Source organism: Nelumbo lutea, chromosome 3, assembly GCF_056320005.1.
Source record: "Nelumbo lutea isolate HS-2025 chromosome 3, American lotus-T2T, whole genome shotgun sequence".
In the NCBI taxonomy this organism is placed as follows: Eukaryota; Viridiplantae; Streptophyta; class Magnoliopsida; order Proteales; family Nelumbonaceae; genus Nelumbo; species Nelumbo lutea.
The window spans coordinates 36711649-36733741 of NC_142686.1; the positions used below are offsets into that span (position 1 = coordinate 36711649).

The 22093-nt window shown below is 35.8% G+C and overlaps 1 protein-coding gene across 8 annotated transcripts in view; it reads right to left on the bottom strand.

Annotated features, from left to right (window-relative positions):
- Positions 1-16563, bottom strand: part of LOC148864245 (ARM repeat superfamily protein) — a 101316-nt gene extending 84753 nt beyond the window's left edge. For all 8 annotated transcript variants that reach the window (XR_016110234.1, XR_016110233.1, XR_016110232.1 and 5 more), the window contains exons 1-9: positions 16268-16563; positions 16074-16166; positions 15341-15516; positions 14777-15047; positions 14637-14704; positions 14493-14562; positions 14042-14395; positions 888-967; positions 731-782 (exon numbers count right to left, since the gene is read on the bottom strand). Coding sequence is in view for 4 of the 8 variants with exons in the window: in XM_088979422.1 (XP_088835548.1) it covers positions 731-782; positions 888-967; positions 14042-14395; positions 14493-14562; positions 14637-14704; positions 14777-15047; positions 15341-15516; positions 16074-16166; positions 16268-16435 (1332 nt within the window). In the remaining 4 variants the exon portion in view is untranslated. The remainder of the gene's footprint in view (positions 1-730; positions 783-887; positions 968-14041; positions 14396-14492; positions 14563-14636; positions 14705-14776; positions 15048-15340; positions 15517-16073; positions 16167-16267) is intronic.
- Positions 16564-22093: the final 5530 nt, after the last annotated feature.

The following is a 22093-nucleotide window of genomic DNA, read 5'->3' on the forward strand; positions in this document are numbered from 1 at the left end:
TTTGGTGGAGGAAATTTTCTCTAAATGGCCTAAGATTTCAAGAAATGACAAGGCGAAGATCACTTGAAGCTGCATTCCTTTCGCAATTTGCTGGGAACTTTGGAAAGAAAGAATAGCAGATTTTTTTATGGGAAAGCTCGCTCAAGGGAACATATAACACTTCTATGTGGCAAGCGAATTATGGGCTGGATTCATATTCTCCCAAAGTTCGAAGGAATTACAAAGGAAGATTTTGGTGTACTCTGAAGTTGGTCGTTTTTTCTCTCTTTTTTTGTATGGACTATGTTTTTTCTCCTTTTCTTTTAGTGTATCTTCCCTTTTTGTTGTTTCCCTTTGCTGTTCTGTATTCCAGTGATACCTCATCACTATCAGGTGTACTTTTCCTATTAATAGAATTTCTTTTTTATTGATTACCAAAAAAAAATACCCAGACTGAACCAATACCTTTAAAACAAGATCAAATCGCAAGAACCAAAACAAAGTCATAAATATCAAAGAAAAACTAAGAAAAGATTAGAAATGCTTCAAGGTGCTGCTAAAAATAAAAGATAAAAAGATTATAAAAGAAATCATACCAACATTATTCTAACTACTGATCAAAGGGGTGATCAACACTTAAAGTAAAAAAGGATCAAATAAGAAAATCCAAAATATAGTAAGAAGCATCAAATGTTTGTATTTCTAAAAAAATTATTGAAGAGAACATCTAGATTCTGAACAGAAATAATACCTTTAAAACAGGATCAAATAGTAAGCATGTCATTAGAGTTGCTTCATGCTTCCTGTGAAACACAAAATGTAATATTAGAAGAAGAAATAGTCCAACAATTGAGAGGGTGATAGAGAGAGAGAAGGATACACAAACAGAAGGTATTAGAATGCTTAACCTTGGTTGCAGCACATCATTTGTAGGTAAAACCATCGTCCAGTGAGCAATAAGTGACTTGGGATCAGCTTGACAGATATCCTTCCAATTCAAAAATTAAGAAGGATTAAGAGTTTAAGTTATGAAGTTATCACGTAATTTCCAAAAATTAAAAAAGCCTAATATATAATAATATTTTTTTTCTAGTGGACTGCACTGCCACAGTCCAATCTAAATGGCTATTGATAATATTTTGTTTGTTCAAGATATCAGGATGACACAAAATTTAAAATCTTCCTAAAGAAATGGATAAAACTATAAGTTTATTAGACAAAAGCACAATATTAATCATAGTCTACAAACCCACAACCAGATCTACAATCACAAAAGCCCTCACAGAATACATTGAACAATATGCTGCTCATTGCCCTTACCTAAAAAAACTAAATGAGAACACCAGAGAATGAGTAATATAGAAATTCGTTGCCCAAGTTTAGTAAGAAAACAAAAAGGAACATTTGGAGATGCATGGAAACAACTAAGACCAAAATGGAGGACAGCAGATGGAATGTAATCCTTAGAATTAATTGTGAGCTCTACTGAGAAATGGATACCATACCTAGTAGGGTTGTGAAATAGCCCTAAATGAAATGGAAAATGCAAATTGAATCTGTTAAGTGAGTTTGACACAATAATTGGGATCATTAGGTCAGCAGGGCCTTTTCTTTCAGTAAATGATATTACCAGAGATATTCACCCCTTTCTGCTTCTGGCCCATCCCCAGCAAACTCCCTTGAGGCTTCCCGTTTCCATCAGTGATGGGGCGATAACCCTTAAATTTGACGGTTGCGCCTTGGGCAATCTGGGCTTTGCAGGTTGATATAATTCAGGTCTGCCTTAGAGTTCGGCCTAACTGAGTTCAGTTATGTAGAAGAAGAAAAAGTGATAAAGAAAAAGAGAAGGAGAGAAAGAGAGAAGAGAAAATTCTGGTTCGAACTGAAAGAGTCAACCTAACTTCTCCCAGTCGGCCAGTAAGTATTTATATTATTATTAAACATGACTGAAAAGACCTATGTGCCCTTACTTAAGTTAAGAGCACATGTTTCAACACAACATTACAGACCAGCAACATCAATCAAGGTATAAAGACAAAAATACCCCTACGCTAACACTCCCCCTCAAGCTGGTGAGTATATATCATATACTCCCAACTTGTTACATATGTAGTCCACTCTTCCCCGACTCAAGCCTTTTGTAAATAAGTCAGCCCACTGATTTCCTGTATTAACATGTGTAGTGTCTAGCTCTCCATTCAGCACCTTCTCCCTCACAAAGTGACAGTCAACCTCAATGTGCTTGGTTCTTTCATGAAACACTGGATTAGAGAAGATATGAACTGCAGCCTGATTATCACAACAGAGCTTCATTGGAGTGTTAATGTTGTACCCTACTTCCTGTAGAAGGTTCCTTAGCCACACTAATTCACAGGCGGTATGCGCCATAGCCCTATATTCTGCTTCAGCACTGCTTCTTGCCACAACCATCTGCTTCTTACTTTTCCATGTCACCAGGTTACCTCCCAGAAACGTGCAATAGCCTGTAGTAGACCACCTATCAGACAAAGAACCGGCCCAATCAGCATCAGAACACCCTTCTATTTCAAGTTTTCCCCCACTCTTGTATATCAGATCGCGACCCGATGCCCCTTTTAGATACTTCACAATTCTCAGAACCGCATTCCAATGAGAAATCAGAGGTTTTTGCATGAACTGGCTTACCACACTAACTGCGAATGAGATGTCTGGTCTGGTAATGGTTAGGTAGTTCAGTTTGCCCACAAGTCGTCGGTATCTGCCAGGGTCTTCAAACACTTCACCCATATCACTACTTAGCTTGGTATTTGTGTCCATGGGTGTTTCAGCTGGTTTGGCACCCAACAAGCCTATTTCTTCCAGCAAATCAAGCACATACTTCCTCTGGCACAGGTTCATCCCATACTTGGATCTCGCTACCTCTATCCCCAAGAAGTATTTTAGTTTACCCAGATCCTTTGTTTGAAAGTGATCCTACAGATAAGTCTTCAGCCTGTCAATACCAATGTTATCATTCCCAGTAATAACAATATCATCTACATACACCACCAACAGTATTTTTCTTCCTGGAGAGTCATGACTAAATACAGAATGGTCAACTTTGCACTGTTTCATGCCAAACTTCTTTACCACCTCACTGAACCTACCAAACCATGCTCGAGGAGACTGTTTAAGCCCATATATAGCCTTCTTTAGTCTGCACACCTTGCCATCCTCCCCCTGAGCAACAAACCCTGGAGGTTGCTCCATGTAGACCTCCTCGAGTAAGTCACCATGCAAAAAGGCATTCTGGATATCAAGCTGATATAGTGGCCACTCATACATGGCTGCAAGAGATATCACAACATGAACTGACCCTATCTTAGCAACCAGTGAGAAGGTCTCTATGTAGTCAATGCCATAGGTTTGGGAGTACCCTTTTGCAACTAATCGCAGTTTCAGGCGTTCAACACTACCATCAGGCAGATACTTAACCGTATAAACCCACTTACAACCAATAGCTTGCTTCCCGGGAGGAAGAGCAGTGAGGTCCCAAGTATGATTATGATGAAGGGCTGAGAGTTCTTCTTCCATGGCACGGCACCACCCTAGAAAGGCAAGGGCTTCCTAGACATCTTTAGGAACAATGACTGATAATAACAAAGTAACAAACTGGCAATGGGAAGCGGAAAGGTGAGTAAGAGAAACATAATTAGAAATGGGATGAAGGGTGCAAGTACGTTTACCTTTCCGCAAAGCAATGGGTAGATCAATCTCAGATGCTAAGTGGGGGTCTGGTGCCGGATCCGTCGACGGAGATGTAGCCGGAGGAGTAGTAGTTGGTGCACGTGGGCGATGTGTATACACATGACGGATAGGTGGGCGTTCAACAGGTGGTGGCACCGGAGGCAAGGATTTGGTCACGATTGGAACAAAGGGAGGAGGATCGACAACGGGAAGTGGAAGAGGAGGCGGTGATGAGGAGGAAGAAGCATCACCAGACCCCAAAAAGAACGAAGTGGACTCAAAGAACTGACATCAACACACACAAAGGATCGTCGAGAACCAGGATGGTAACACCTATACCCTTTCTGGGTCCGAGAAGGAAAATGCACTTGAGAGAACGGGCATCAAACTTGTCATTCCCGGGACCCAGATTATAAACAAAACACACACCCAAAAACTCTCGGCGTAAGAGGGAACGGAGACAAAGTGGGAAACAAGACCTGAAACGGAGACTGACCATCAAGGATGAACGCGGGCATCCGATTAATCAGAAAACAAGAGGTAAGCACTACATCACTCCAAAAAGGTTTGGAAACATGAATGTGATGCATTAGGGATCTTGCTGTTTCAAGGAAATGGCGATTCTATCTCTCAGCCACCCCGTTTTGTTGTGGGATGTAGGTACACAAGGTCTGATGTATAATGTAGTGTTAGTCCAGGTATTCTTGAAATGATGAGGATAAATATTCACGGCCATTATCAGAACGAAAAACTTTGATGTGGGTCCCAAATTGGTTATGAATTTCAACATAAAATTTTTGAAAAATGGTAAACAATTCACTTCTTTCTTTCATTAAATAGAGCCACGTCATCCTTGAAAAATCACCCACAAAAATGACAAAATATCTGTATCCATTATATGACATTACTTTATAAGGACCCCAAACATCTGAATGAACTAAAGAAAAAGGACTCGACACACGGTTATCAACCCTAGAACTAAAGGGAACACGATGGTGTTTCCCAAACTGACACGACTCACAATCCAAAACAGAAAGTTGACTCAAAGACGGAACCAAGGACTTCAAGACTTTGAGCGACGGATGACCAAATCGGCATTGCCACTGGAGAGGAGAAAGAGATGACTAGAGAGCTGTTGAAGTTCTACCACCACCACCGTCAAGATAATACAATCCACCTGCTTCATGCCCTCCACCAATCTTCATCCCCATCTTGAGATCCTGAAAGACACACATAGAAGGATAAAAGGTAATGGAGCAGTTAAGTGATTTGGCCATCTTACTAACAGACATAAGGTTAAAAGGCAATTTAGGAACATACAGAACTGATGAAAGGGATACAGGATCTAGGTCAATCATGTGATGTGGAACCATTAGCAAGGGTGACAGATTGTGATGTTGAGCAATGAAATAAGGAGGAAAACACACCTGGAGTTCCAATCATGTGATCGGAGGCTCCAAAGTCAATGATCCAGGGATTGGGTGTAGATGCCAGACAAGCCATACCTGAGTGAGCAAAACTCGTTGTGTTCTACTGTGATTGGATAAACCTCTCATATTCATCACGGGGACCACTCACCATCTCCTTCATGGGACCAATATAGATGTAGGAGGCAACTGGTCAGATGAATGATTCTCCTGTCTAAATCTGGAACTTGAGTCACCGGTCATGGCATGATTGGCCCAGGTTGAGGGAGGACCATGTAAATCATAACAATAGTTGATGATATGTCCATCCATACCACAATGAGTGCACTTCCTCGAGCCTAAGCTACGTCTTCTACCACGGGCTCCCCCTGGAATCTCTACTCCCAGTACGACCACCACCACGATTATAAGTAGACCCACCATTGCCACTTCGGCCATAAACAGAACCACTACCACCACCAGGCCAGACTGAGCTCCCCGAGCTCCACCTCTACCACCACGGCCTCTTGATGCAGCAAAGGCAGATCTATCTGAGATATTAGAGTTCTCAGTAGATCCAATAGAAATCCTCTGAAGTCGAGCAAATACCTCTTCTAGGGACGGAAGAGTTGATCCCCCTAATATTTGAGCCCGTATTGGTTCATATTCAGACTTTAGTCCCACCAAAAATCTAGTCACATCGAGCTGCTCTCTCAGTTGTTGCTGAATCTTGACATCCGAAGAAGTGAGAGGATGATAGACATTCAACTCATTACGTATGTTCCTCATGTTGGCATAGCACTCCTCAAGACTCTAATTGCCCTGTTGCAGATTAAAGTACTCTTGATAAAGCTAATAAACCCTGGTTGTATTGTCCTGCCCCGAATACAATTTCTTCGCATGGTCCCACACATCTTTGGCAGTATCAAAGAACATGAAGTTCACACTAATCCTGGGTTCCATACTGTTCCACAACCATGTGATGCTCTGAGCGTCCTCTTGCTCCCAGTCTTCATACTCGTGAGAGTCAGAGGAGGGTTTCTCCTCTCTGATGTGTTTTACCCTCTTCTTTGCCTTCAGAAAGACTTCAACGAATTTAGCCCAAGGCACATAATTCTCTCCATTTAACTTAATGGAGGTCATCTGAACATTCAGGTAGTCTGTAGGCACCATCACACTACGTTTATAATCATTATCGTCTTCCATTATGTTATCACCAATTCTGCACACTTGAATTGGCAAATGGATGTCAAAACCGCATTCCTGAATGGAGATCTTAGTGAAGATATCTACATGCAGCAGCCGCAAGGCTTCATTGCTGCTGGTCAGGAACACATGGTATGCAAACTCAATAGATCCATATATGGACTTAAGCAGGCTTCTAGGAGTTGGAACATCCGTTTTGATTCTGCCGTCAAAATGTTTGACTTTGAGCAGAATCCGGATGAGCCCTATGTTTACAGGAAGTCCAGTGGGGATAAGATCACCTTTTTGGTATTGTACGTGGACGATATCCTGCTCATTGGGAATGATGTAGGAATGTTGACTTCGGTCAAGGTATGGCTATCACAGCAGTTCTCCATGAAAGATCTTGGAGAAGCTTCATACATACTGGGTCTTCGACTCTATAGAGATAGATCGAAGCGAATAATTGGATTATCCCAGGCTGCTTACATTGACAAAATTGTCAAAAGGTATAGCATGGAGAACTCCAAGAAAGGAAACGTTCCTTTCAAACATGGAGTCACTCTCTCCAAGAAGATGTCTCCTAAGACTTCTGAGGAAATTGAGGGCATGAGAGACGTTCCCTATGCCTCAGCCGTAGGGAGCATCATGTATGCCATGTTGTGCACTCGCCCGGACATAGCTCAGGCGGTGAGTGTGGTAAGCAGATTCCAGGCCAACCCAAGCCAAGAGCATTGGACTGCTGTGAAGAACATACTTAAATACCTTCGAAGGACAAAAGAGTTTTGTCTGGTATTCGACAATGGTTCACTACAAGTTCTAGGGTATACTGATGTCGATTTTCAGTCGGATCCAGATGATAGAAAGTCTACATCTGGGTATGTTTTCACGATAGGATCGTGTGTTGTTTGCTGGAAAAGCAGCAAATAGGGGTCCACTACAGACTCCACAACCGAGGCCGAGTACATTTCCGCAAGTGAAGCTGCCAAGGAAGCCGTGTGGATGAAGAAATCCATACACGAATTGGGAGTGATTCCATCCAGCACATCACCCATCCCGTTGTTGTGTGACAACAATGGAGCGATCGCCCAGGCTAAAGAGCCTCGGGCTCACTCGAAGTCAAAGCACATCGAGAGGAAGTACCATATACTGCGAGAGATCGTTGGTAGAGGGGACGTCCTAATTCAGAAGGTAGCATCAGCGGACAATGTGGCAGACCCATTCACTAAGCCACTGACACAGAAGGTGTTTGAAACGCGTGGAAAGCATGGGACTCCGGCTTGTACCGGATTGGACCTAAGTGCACTCGATTATGACACATCACTAGGTGTCAGATAGGACTGTCTTTAATGTGTCAATCAGTGAGATCCTTAGTGGGGGTCAGAACCTGGACATGTTGGGGCAGCCTGAGAATTCATCTGAGTGAGTGATGATCGGGAATGCACTCTCTCTGATGGAAACCAAACTGTCGGCAGTTGATTTCAATCGTTGGAATTTTGTTTTGCAAAATTAATATATATATATATATATATATATATGTACGGTTTCAAAAGATTTGCAAAAGGTTTTAATTCCCAGGATCCATGTGAGTAGAGAGTGCGGCACTGTTCCTTGCAGCCGAAGGAGAGGTATTCTCTTGTCGGGCAGTGCTTGATCATTAAGGGCTGAGAGGTTGAGTGTAAGACCATTTAGGATAATACCTGATGGGCTAATCTTGCACCTGCCCATAGTCCCTGGGTTTTTATAAGATGGCTTGGCCCAAGGACCACTTAATATAAGTGTTGGGCCCATAGGGTCCATGTGATGGGCTCAAGGGGGTCACTAAGTTTTTCAGTGAATTCGGTTGGGCCTTGTAATAAAGGCTGGGCCGAACCCATGTGGTTGGTGTGTAGATCAATGCTTGGGTCCCACGCCATACAAAGAAGCCCAACTGGGCAGTAGATTGGAAACTAGTTAAACACTGAACACTTAATGGGCCAAAAGCCCATTTCGAACTGGGCTGATATGATCACCTATTCATGGGGCGAATCTGAGATTAATGTTAGTAAAAGGATTGGGTCTTTAACCTTATCCACTCTAAGATACCAAATTCAAATTAGATTTAAATCTGGTAACCTCCTGATAAGATCAGGAGTCAGCTAACTTAATCTACAGATAGGATTAAGATTATCCCCTATCCAAATACTGATTGGGATTGGGATAACTCCCAAAAAATTGGGAGGTTTCTTAATCAAGAAGAAAGAGGAGAAAACCCTAACAAGAAATATCAGATTTCGAACTAGGGTTTGTATGCAAGAGATACCTCCTACGAATAGAGATTTGATCTCTCACAGACTCCAGAGAGAAGAGACACAGTTCAGCCCTCTTCGTCCCTAGATTTCTCCTCTTCCAGCAGCCGCCATACCCTGTTGCAAGATTGGATCTTTGCAGCAATAGGAAGTCAAGAAATCAGTTCTTGACCAGTCTTGCTAGAAAGACCAAAAGATTCGGTGTTCAAGGTTTCCAAAAGATTCTTGCGAAGAATCTAGTGTGTAGGACGCACCCTGCTGGTTCCGTTCCATCCACAGCTGTGTCATCTTCAGCAGGAGCGGATCTTGGTTTCTTCTTTGGGCGTGAATACCAACTTTGGGAGATATTGTTTCTCCGGATCAGGTATAATCCTTCATGTTTCCTTTTGGTTCAGATCTAGTTTGATTATGGTTCAAGTAGAATCCTTGAATATTGTATTCTAAATTTAGGGAATATGATTCCCAGTTGGAAGAATATAGGAAATTTTTTGAATTTCGCCCACCCATTCCGCACCCTTCATGGCGTCCATTAGATGGATCCTACCATTCTTTCAATTATCACTGAGATCTGCACACTACACACCACTAGGTCACACCTGTCACACTGATTGCAGCACTAATTGTTGCTGGAATGTGTGCTCTTTACACCACAAACCCTAGATCACACCTGTCACACTGATTTCAGCACTTGTTGTTGCTGAAAAGTGTGCTCACACCACAAACCCTACTCCTACAACTACCTGAAATCTCACCACTATATGATCATATCTCTTCCTTCAAAATGCACAAAGAAACCAACATAAACCCTAGTTATTACTGGCTGAAACCCTAGCAAATGGTCTGAAACACACCTCCTATTTAATCCATAACAGATATCATGCATTGAAATCTCTTACCTTATCGCTGAAGTAACACCAATGCGAGCAAGAGAGCAGTCCACACACAACAACCATTGCCCATACAATTCGGCCCTCTATTCTTCCTCTACTAGGAGAGGGCGATCTCAGAAATCACAGCAACCGACCATATACGACCTGACTGGAGGCATAGAGGCTCCCAAGGGAAGAGGGCGATCACTCCTTTTCAGCCATTTCCCTTATCTCCAATCGAACACAAAAAAAAAAAGAGGAAAACCCTAGATAGGGTGCGCAAAGAATGAACCCTAGGCAAGCAAAAACGAAGGCAGATTTAACCTAGCTCTGATACCATGATATAATTCAGGTCTGCCTTAGAGTTTGGCCTGACTGAGTTCAGTTAGTAGAAGAAGAAAAAGTGATAAAGAAAAAGAGAAAGAGAGAAAGAGAGGAGAGAATTCTGGTTCGAACTGAAAGAGTCAACTTAACTTCTCCCAGTCGGCCAGTAAGTATTTATATTATTAAACATGACTGAAAAGACCTATGTGCCCTTACTTAAGTTAAGAGCACATGTTTCAACACAACATTACAGATCAGCAACATCAATCAAGGTATAAAGACAGAAATACCCCTACGTTAACACAGGTACAGGTGGTACAATAAGGGACAAAAGGGGCAATATCTGCTGGACTTTTAGTGGTCCAATTGGTTGGGCCGACTCCGCAAAGGCTGAAGTGATGGCTGCTCTCACTGGAATCAGGATAATAAAGAATTTGGGAATTCAGAATTTGATCATTGCAGGTGATTCAGCAAATACAATAAAATGGTTAAGAGACAAAAAAGGGGGCCCTGGGAGACTGAATCACTATCTGACTAAAGCTTGGGATTCTTTGGATGGTTTGAATGTTAACTTAGTTTGGATTCATAGGGAACACAATCATACTGCAGATGGCCTAGCTAAATTTGGCGTGTATTTGGAGCATCTGTATAGTGACAACTTCCTCCTTTGTAATCAATACCTGTGACAACCTTCAAAAAGAAGGCCAAGCTGGTCCTTATTCCTTTATATGTATCTTCTCCACAATGCTAGTAGAGAGACTGCATACCATTTATTAATCTCTTATTTATTTGTTTCTTGTATTTGGGAGTGGTTTTTCTCCTTTTACTGGCAAATGGGCACTCCCAACAGGTTTGGCCAGCTTACTTTTTTATTAAGAAAAGGTAACCATCATATTCAAAAAAAAAGGAGAGAAATACAAAGATATACAAGAAAAAGAGGGCCTTGATTTTAAAAATAAAAATAAAAAAAAAAAAAGCCAAAGCCCAATCAGGACATATTTAAGTTGTTAGCACTATGCAAAAAAAACTCCAGACTCAATTTATCTAAGAAATCAACCATTTGATTCAAATCTCTCGGAATCCACCTATAGCAGCAATCAAGGGAAAAATAAAATTCATGAATTTCATGAGCCAGCCTCCATGGACCTGTCCCAAAATTGATTGCCCAACCAATCACAATCATAGAGTCCCCCTCCACGAGCAATGAACCAGAGAGAAGGTCTTTGGAAAATCTGAGCCCCTCAAGAAAGGCTTGAACTTCAGCTCCAGATGCATCCCTTGCAGTGAAAGGACCAATAAAAGCCCAAATCAGAGTGTTATCAGCTCTCAAGATAGCCCCCCCACCCACCACCCATTTCCATCTTTACCAAACCAGAATTTCTCAAACTGCAAGATGAAAGCGGAAAGCAGTAGAAGGTCTTGAGGCTAAAGAGAGAGTGAGTTGAAGAGCCAAAGGCAATGGCTTTAGGATTTCAGATTTCTATCAAGATCAAACAGCTCTGATTCTATAGAAACTCTTATCTGTCAGCATCCACAATTTAACCAAAGAAAGGATATGCCTTCTAAGGTCTAACAAGGAGGGTGCTTTTATTTTCAAAAATTCTTCCATTGTGTTCTTCCCAAATGCCCCACAGCACTGCATGAATTATTGCCTTCCAGAAGATCCTTCCCCTTATTCCCATTTTACTTCTTTTCCACTGGTGGATGAAATCACAGATGGTGTTTGGAGGGACCCAATGAAAGTTGCCATCCCACAATATGTCTAGGAAATATATTTTTTGAGAAGTGGTGAATATTTCATTAAAAAGATAAAATAAGACTGCTGAGGAGAGATTTCCTCAACAACCAGCTACAAGGGAAAGGATCCCAACAGGCTAAACATTATACAATGAAAATTTTATCAAAAAAAAATATCACACAATGAAATCATTTTCCCACAAATAGCATCCCAATGATCCACAAAATGCTTAAACTGAAATCCCCTAAAGAAATCACCAATAGATACCCGTTTGATCAGAATTGCACCAGCAAACTACCAATGGAGAGACATTCCACAGGACCTAACCCATTATGGAAAATGCCTGCCCCATCAAGAGGACAGAAGGGACACAAGATCTGGAGGTGTCACCCACTTCGTGCCAAAAAGGTTTAAAACATGGAACCACACCTTATGAGAGAAACTACAAAGAAGAAGGAGATGCTGAGCAGACTCTTCGCCCTCCCCACACAAACAACGATGATTAACTAGGTTTAGGACCATTCCTTTTTTTCTTAACACATCAATAGTAGGGAATTTATCCTTTGTAGCAGCCCAAATAAAAAGTTTAACCTTTAGAGGAATCCTGAGCTTCCACAACCAGACCCAAGAGGGCAAGGTCCCATCTGAGTTTAGCAGAAACTGCAACATAGAACTCACTGTAAAGAGGACGGACTTCTCTTCGTTCCACCAAATCCTGTCTCTCTCTGTCAGCTGAAGCTGGGTTTGTTCCAACCTTTGTGCGCCTCCCTTTTTCTCATTGACCACCCTTGTTCCACCAATATATCTAGGAAATATCGCCATAATTCATGAACATGCCATCCCTTTTCCTATGCCTCATTTTTTCTCATTGACCACCCTTTTTCCACCTCTTAGGATGTCTTCATTAGCAGTGTAAAACTGTATCCTTTTGCATGTTAGACCAAGTAAAATTGCATTTTTGTGTGCATGCACCAAGGCTGCATTAGAAAATGATATAGAGAATCCACAATGCTTGTAATGGTTCCTACTCCTTGAATCAAGTTTTAACCCTAGAAGCTTCCACCAAATATTCAACCATTCAAGCTTAAAATAAAGTTAAATTAATACAGAAGGGCTAGACAGCAACTTTTCTAATAGAGTGCTAGGTACACAAGATATTCCCATCATTTTTTTTCATGGCTTAAACTGTTATCTATTAAAATAACTAACTCTAGGATATAGGGAATCACTCAAAAATAAAGTTGAAACAAGAAATATGCTCAATTCCTATTAAAGAACAAGAAATATGCTCAATTCCTATAAAAAAACAAGAAATATGCTCAAGAGTCAGTATTTCTCTAGTCAGCCATTTTAGAAATTACATATATTTATAGATCCTAACACAGGCTATTGAGTCTTTCAGGTCCTGCAGGTGAAGGTATATCTCTCAGGGCTGAGCTCCTTGTACTGTTCCAAAGCTTAAAGCTAGCACACTCTATGGGTTAGCACGACCTAATAGTAGAAAATGACATCAAGTGGTGTTAAGTTGTTCTCAAATAGGGTAGACGGACCCTGATCTTTAACACGTCTAATTAGAGAGGCTAAACATTTGGGTATCAAGATCCACAAATAGTGAGACAGGGTTAACAGGGTAGAGTTGTTATGAGGAATGCCAGGTCCAGGGCAATGTGTAGTGCACTACTGCTGCAAGTTTCCTATGATACTCTGTACTGCCAGTCTATCACTGTTTCTACTAATTCCCTGCTCTCCAAACTTTGTGGAGTGTAATGTTCTTCTAGCATCTTCTAATAAGAAACTAACACTGCATAAAAAGGTAAAATTAAAAAAAAAACAAAAAAATATCAACTTACTGATCGAATAACTATGGCAGGAGAGGAACGCAAGGATTTTCAAGAACCAACACAGCTCCTCGGATACAGTATTTCAGAAAGTTATGGGAAAAATGTTTTCCTGGTTAGCAGTAAACAATGTTTTCAAGGACAGAAATTTTAATTCCTTTTTTTGCGGTTGGGAATCTTTTTGTAAATCAGGGTTTGGGAGACTAGCTCTGCTGGTGCAGTTTTTGTAAATCCCTGTGTACAGCTCCTTGTTGTACATGTTTTGTCATAATGAATTCTTACTTTACCTGTTATGAAAAAAAAAATAAACTAACATTTTTTTGATAAATGGAAATTTAAACTAACATTAACTAAACCAATAACTCTTATGACAAGAACCACAATATATTTGAAAAAAAGAATGCCATTTGTCAACCAATGGTCAACTCTCAATTACAAAAATTGTCCTAGTTTATTGAAAATTCATAAAAATAAAATTCAAAATATCCCTTTGTTAACCATCCTTCTTCTGGGTAACATAGTTCTCAACTCCATATCTCCATTTCCATTTGACCTAAATGAGTTCAAATAGAACTTTGAAAGGACAATAACTAATTCAACATCTAATTGAGAGAAGTTACTTTCATGCTGATGCAAAGAAATATTCACATCCATAGAACTCAATAAAGACCTCTTTCTAATCAAACCATGACATAGAAAAGCAAGACACCTGTATACAAATAATAGCAGCTACTCTAGCTTTAGAGCTGCGAAAGTAGTCTACATCTTTCAATTGCCCATCATTATCACTGTGTTCTGAATCTGACGATGTAAAACCAGCCATAGAAAACTCATTATCCGATAAACTTGGAGAATCCCAATCTTTATGTAACTGCAAGTTTATGCCCTCTTTTTTGCGTAGATGAGGGGGCCTATATCGACTACATCCAATTTTCTTTGTCTCTGACAAATGGTTTGTAGAAGTGATTTCCTTCTTACACCTAGAACCTGGGCAAATTAATGCTGGCCTATTAGTAAGGCCATAGATGAAGAATATACGCAGAGCTGCTACAAAACTTGCCACCTACAAAATAAGCAAACATAAATAAGTAAAAAACAATGTATGGGAGAAGTTAACCAAATTTTATCCCAAGTCCTGAAAATGGAGCTCTTGAACTTACATGCTCAGAAAGGGAACCTTTAGGATCTGAAAGAACCAAATGCAGACAACGCAAAAGAGAGGTGAAGAACCTGCCAAACAATGCTCATGATAGAAACCTAGTGGATGAGATGCACATTAAAGACGGTAAATTATAGAAAGTTACCTGGACATGACATTGCTTTCCATCTGTATGCTCTTAAATGGGAGTACATCCATCACTTTCCTCAAAACCTAGATCACATCAGGAAATCTAAGCCTTTCATTCAATAAGGTACCATCAAACTGGCAGAAGGATAGGCTCACCTCAAGTGCTGATTGCCACATATCAACTTGAACAGAAGATCCGAGTCTTAAGAATGCATCAGCAATCATAACAAATGCAGTGATCTCAACCTCCCATAAATTGTTGGACTTAAGAACTATTCTATTATCTGTAGTTTGAGGCTGATTTCCAAATGAATGAGCTAATGACAATAACACAGTGTGACAGCTTACAACAACATGGAGAAGGAGCCTGACTAGCTGTGTGGTTTCCAATGGTGAACACTTTCTACCATATGCATTAGCAAAATATCTGAAGACAATTAAGTCAATACTTTTAGAATATCCTCCAACATGAAAGAAATGAGACATTTTCCCTTTTCTATTGTCAAGATTTTCTTCTACATTTTAGAAAGATAACAAGAATTGGTTGCATTCTAACAGATTTAGACAACCAAAAAAAAGATAATTTTTGCATTCCACATGTGAAGGAACAAAGGCCACATGTATCATTTAAAATTTAATAACAAGCTAACAAAGAGAAGGATGTTCAAGAAATTTTTTATGCTACAAGTTTTTTAATCAAATTTATGTAAAACAGCTAACCTTAGGATCTCTAAAACCTGCATGGTGGCTTTTGTTCCACTTGAGTTCTCTAAGAAAGCTTTCTCAGCATCAACTTTGTTAAAGAAAAAATGCACCACATTTTGGAGAAACCCCAATGTAAGAGCCCAAGAAGATGAATTCATTTCCAGAGAGACGTGACGGCTAACTTCATGAATCTGCACCAAACAAGAATGAGAATTACATATTTTACAAAGAGGCTGGAGTTGCATGGGAACTCTCGTGCAAGAAAGGAAGTTTCTAACTGATTTTGTTTTATAGGTAAATGATGTTACATTAATATAATGACAAAAAAGTTACCGAGGACTCTGATATAGATTTGTTTAACATCACTAGTTAAACAATTTGTGTGGTTGACATCACATAATTGGGATCGGAGTAAAGCTTTACTAAGATTACAGTAGCGATATAATGACATATGCTACATTGTGACTTGTAAGAAGGAAAGAATATGCAAATGTGCAGAATCACTAAGATCTTAAGGTCCCATTAAGAATACTTAACTACCCACAAATGCATATACTACAATCTGAAACTTGTGACAACTGAAATATACGCAGAAGCTGTTAGCACAAAAGCTCGATATCCAATTAAAAAATAACTCGATTTCACTAAGCAGGAGTTCTAACCGACCCCAAACAGTTGAAGTGGAAATATTTTAGAGTTAGACACTCTACAGGTACAGTATAAACCTTGCAATAACAGAAACAATTACCAAGTGTAATGTCTGAAGAAATAGAGTGTCCACGTCTTCACTTTCCGAAGTGGTTGCCACCAATTCCACCAGAAACATAACATCTGAAGTAACCTGAGCAACTCACCACGTATAGTCACCATTAGATCCCAAAACCAAACGCTTAGGCGTAATTGGCATGCAGATTGCAGAAGATGGCATGGAACATTGTTTACCTCGTGAAGGGGCAGTTCGGGTGCAGCGACAACCAAAGAATCGGAGTGGGAAAAGATGAAGTGATGAAGGAGTGAAAGGAGTGAGGTGCGAGGTGGAAAAGTTAGGGTTTCGTCCCTCAAGGTGAGAAAGGCAGTTCTCCATGATCTTAGTGAAGAAGATGCAGCCATGAATCAAGCTCTAAGCACTCTATAGATTCATATGTAGCAAAAAATGTCCGCATAGAAGAGCTGCGACGGCCATCAGCGATCATCGATTCAGGAAACTGCTTTACTAAAATCGGTAATGAGTTAGTGACGAGTCAATATGGAGAGCAAATGGGTCGGTTTTATCCGAAACCGATTGTAACCAACCACGAACCGGCCTTGTTCCAAATGGTTCTCGGGTTGAACCAGATTCTTTTGTTCTTTCCTTACATTTTCTAAGGTAAAACCAATGGGTCGGATCCGGTAAAGGGTATATTGGATCCGATCAATTTGAATATGATAACAATCCATTGAGTTTTCAAAAATATGATTTGAATTCGAATTTAAATGTCTTGTTGGATATTTGATTCAAGAAGGGTTGTGCTATGTTGCCCCCGCTCGTGAAAATTTTGGGGGTTGGCCCGGCATGGCCCAGGCCTATGTCATGTTGTACTGTATCGTGGGCCAAGCTGGCCCATGGACCAAGCCTTGGCCCAAATCGGACTATAGATCGAGTCAAAGTTATTTTTGCCTATTTATTTAAAATTTAAAAAAAAATAAAATTTTAATTGTATATGAATTTTGATATATACAATTGCTTATATATACAATAATTAAATAAATTAGTATAATAAAATTGAAAGCAATTGTTTATGTTATTAATATATTATATAAATATAATTTATATAATATATTATATATTATATATGTAAATACATAAAATATATAAATATTATGTGTATATATATAAATATATAAATAGTATATATGGGTTGTGCTGGGTCGGGCCAGGCCCACCCGCTTTGTGGTGCCATGCCATGTCGGCTTGTCGACTTCGAACCCTAGGCCCAACACGACACAGACCATCGTGTCAGGCTTGGCACAGCCCGTGGGCTATTGTGTCGTGCCATGCCGAGTCGGGCCACGAGCAATACGCCCCGATTTACACCTGTAGTAGTGAAGAAATTTTCTCTTTTCTTTGAATTTTTTATTTTTTTATTCCATGTCATTTTTTAAACAACCAATGAAATGCACTTTCCTATAACCTAAATAATTTCTTCTCCTAAAATTTCTCCTAAACTACCTCCCCCACTTTCTCCAAAATTATCTCTAATTCTTATTTATCTACAAAATTATCTCTAATTTAGTAGAGAGTTTCTCTCACAAATTATCTCTAATTCCTATTTATCCTCTCCCCTTCTTTTTATCTATATATACCTAAAGAAGGTTTGGATTAAAAATTTTAAGAATTATTTAAATATTCTAACAAAATTATATAATAATTTTTAAAATATTTACTAAAAATACAAAAATAATTTTATATTTTTATAAAATATATCACGAAATTATGTATTAACAATTTAAATTATGTTTTCCCAAATTATCAATTTAAATGTTTTTCAAATATTTAATAATATGTAATAGCTTTAAATCTTTAGAGTAGAAAAATAATTATAACATAATATTAAAATTAATAAGAATTTAATATATTACAAAATTAATAATGAAGTTACGTAATAATAGTATAAATTATGATTTATGGAAAATGAAATTCAATAAATAATTAATATTTTAAATATTTGACATATTATTTAAGTATTTAAATAACAAAATATTTAACATAACTAGTTTTTGAATAGTTAAAATAAAGAAATTATGTAATAAAGTTAAAAAAACTGAAAAGTAGAAAAATAATTATAACATAATATTGAAAATAATAATAATTAAATATTTTTACATAATATTTGAAATAACTAATTTTACTTAAAGCAAGTAATAATCTGAGAAAATAAATTTCAAAAAAATATATTTATTAATAATAATTTTAAATTCTTAATCTATATTTATTATATAATTATATATACTAAAATTAATATTTGTTGTATTTCAGTAATTATTTATTGTTTTTTGTGATAGATGTATTTTCAATGATTATGCATAAATTTATTTTGTTTTGTTATTTAACAGAAAACTTTCAATAGCTATTGGAGATTAAACTACTATTATTGAATTTTTTAAATTTAATTTATTGTACTTATTGTTTTTATTGTATTTCTATTATAACTTATTGATTAATTAATATTTATTAGATATTAGACTATTATTTGAGATTATACTATTTATTGACTAAGTTAATATATTTTTTGTACTTATTGTATTTTTTCATTATCAATATATTTTCAACAATTGTTTATTGTTGCTACAAATTTTTAATAATTATTAGAGATTAAGATATTGTTATTTATTGGAGATAAGTCTATTAATTTAGCTAAAATTATTTATCGGGTCGGTCGGTTTCATAAGTTTGATGAATAAACCTAGCTGGAATTAATTATTGTTATTTTTGTATTATAAAAAAATTTATTAAAAGTAGTATATAAAATATGAATAAGTATTGATTATTTAAAAAAATTGAAAATATAAAATAATTGTATACTCTTATGTGTTTCTATTAGGGGCATTTACTAAAACATACCTTATAGTTTTACATATTTACTTAAACATGTATTTCGCACTCTTGCCCATTGAGTGCGGCTTCCATACATATATTGATAAAGAGACGATGATACACACATCTCATCCACTTTGGAGTCAACCCACCATTTTATAGTTGAAGCTTTGTTAACTCCCATTTTTTGAATCGTTTGTTCTCTTTTTTATTTTCCAATTGCATTCTTTCAAAGAACATTCTCACTTGGTACTTGGTAGAGTAAGTTCTCTTCTCATGATCAACCCACCTACATCTCTTTTTTTTATTTATTATTTGTTTTGTTTCTATTCACGTCATACTTTATTTTTGAGAGAAAAAAGGGGGGATAAGAACACCAAATCGGCAAATCACTTCACCAACTCCTATCTTCATTCTCTATTTTGAATCCAAGTTTTGTTGTTTTTTAACTAAAAACAAGGGCTGAAAGACATTGTTTTCGACAATAGACAAGGTGAAAGTAGACCAATTGTGACCAGTGCGCTTTACTCTTGAATCTAGGTATAATTTTGGGAGAATGACCGATCAGCCCAAGGTCAGAATTTGTATGCTCAAAAATACTGTCGGGTAGGTGCCAGCTTAAAATTGATGCCAATTTACGGGCGGGCGTTGGTGTATAGAGTGTGGGTTGTTGACCTTATGAATGTTTATAGCTTTGCAATGGAAATCATAAATATACATTGGGCAAATCTGTACATCTCTGTACAATTTTTTTCTCCTACATATTTTGACTGAATGTATACTGCAAACAGAATAGATGTTATTAGTAAGAAAAATAGTAAAAAAAACACAAAGACAAAAACTTGATGCTGTTAAAAAATTCATTTTGCCTTAACTGGGCGAAGAAGATGAAGATAAACAGTTCAGTGTCGACCTGTTTTCGATAATCAATTAATGGGTCAAAACCAACTCATATTAACTACACCATAGTTGGAATATTTGCCATGTTATACAAGGTTGGAATATTTGTCGTGTTAAACACGAGTTAGTGTTAAATAACAAAAATTATAACATACATTATTTAATTTAATCCACATTATTTGAATAATGAATTTTAAATATTTAGCTAATGGATTAAATAACAAAAATTAAATACTTAAATTATTTTAGTATTTAAATAATGAATTAAATATTTAAAAATTTTGTAATACTTTTGTAAAAAAACGTAACTAAATATTCAAAAATTATTTAGCTTTTTACTTTTTTCTTAATTTTTTAATCCACGTTTTTTGAATTTAATGAATTAAATTTTTGTCATTTAAAATTCATTAAATAACATAATAGATTTTGAGTTATTTAACATAACTTTTTTAAATAACAAAAATTATATAGTTTTTAATTTTTGAATCCATGTTATGTTATAAATATTTAACATAACTATTTTTAAATTATTTAAGCATTTAACATAATGAAATAAGTATTTATTTCAACTAATGGTATTTGTTTAATTTACTAACAGTATTCGTTAACGTTATTTTAAACATGGTATATAATTAATTTAATTATGGTATTTATTTAAATAGCAATATTTATTTAATTACAATATTTTATTAATTAACATTATTTTTTATTTATTAAATTAGTGTTATTTAATTGTGATATTTTTTTATTAATTACAGTATTCATTTAATATCAATATTTATTAATTAAGTAAATCAATCACGGTATTTAATTAATTTTAACAATATTAAATCATTAAAATACGATATTAAATTTTAGAAAATTGTTTAATTGTGACATTTTATTGCAATACTTAATTTCAGATATTTTTTATTTATTTAATTATTTTCAGAAAATTTTTAGTTGTGATATTTTATTGAAATGCTTAAATTACTCTCTTTCTCTCTTTCTCTACATAGCATTTGTCTTCCATGTGTTTATAAATGATTTTAATGTGATTACATACCATATGATATGATTTGCTTACGTTTTTATTGATTTTGTTGTGATTCCATACAATATTTGTAGACATTTTTCATGTTAGCAAAAATTTTCAAAAATTGATTAAGTTTACTTTCAATAAAATGGCATAAATAGAAATTTACAAAATTTAGATTACCAATATTTCCAAAATTAATATGATAATTTGTAGAAGTCAATAGAAAAAAGTAAAAAATTACTAATATATAACAATAATTCATTACATAAATTATTCAATTTAATACACGTTATTTGAATAATGAATTTTAAATATTTAATTAATGGATTAAATAACAAAAATTAAATAGTTAAAATTTTAAAATATTTAAATAATTAATTAAATATTTAAAATTTTTTTGTTTGAAATTTTTGTAATTTTGTAAAACAAATGTAACTAAATATTCAAAAATTATTTAGTTTTAAATGTTTAAAATTTTTAGTCCACGTTTTTTTTTTGAATTTATTGAATTAATTTTTTGTCACTTAAAGTTCATTAAATAACATAATAAATTTTAAATTATTTAACATAACTACTTTTAAATAACAAAAATACTTTTTTTAATCCATGTTATGTTATAAATATTTAAAATAACTATTTTTAAATTATTTAAGCGTCAACTAACAGTATTTACTTAATTCATTAATAGCATTCGTTAATGTTATTTTAAATATGGTATATAATTAATTTAATTCTGATATTTATTTAAATAATAGTATTTATTTAATTGTGGTATTTTATTAATTAACAGTATTTGTTATTTATTAAATTAGTGTTATTTGATTGTGGTACTTTTTATTAATTATAGTATTTATTTAATATCAATGTTTCTTAATTTAATTATAGTACTTAATTAATTTTAACAATATTAAAAAATTAAAATACGACTAAATTTTAGAAAATTGTTTAATTGTGATATTTTATTGCAATACTTAAATATACTTGTGGTATATATTTAAATAATAGTATTTATTTAATTACTATATTTTATTAATTAATAGTATTTTTTATTAAATGCAATATTTTTATTTATTAAATTAGTGTTATTTAATTGTGGTATTTTTTTGTTAAATATCATTATTTATTAATTAATTAAATTAAATATGTTATTTAATTAATTTTAACAATATTAAATAATTAATATACAGTATTAAATTTCAGAAAATTGTTTAATTGTAATATTTTATTGCAATACTTAAATAAATATTTTCAGATATTTTTATCACATAGGTCCTTT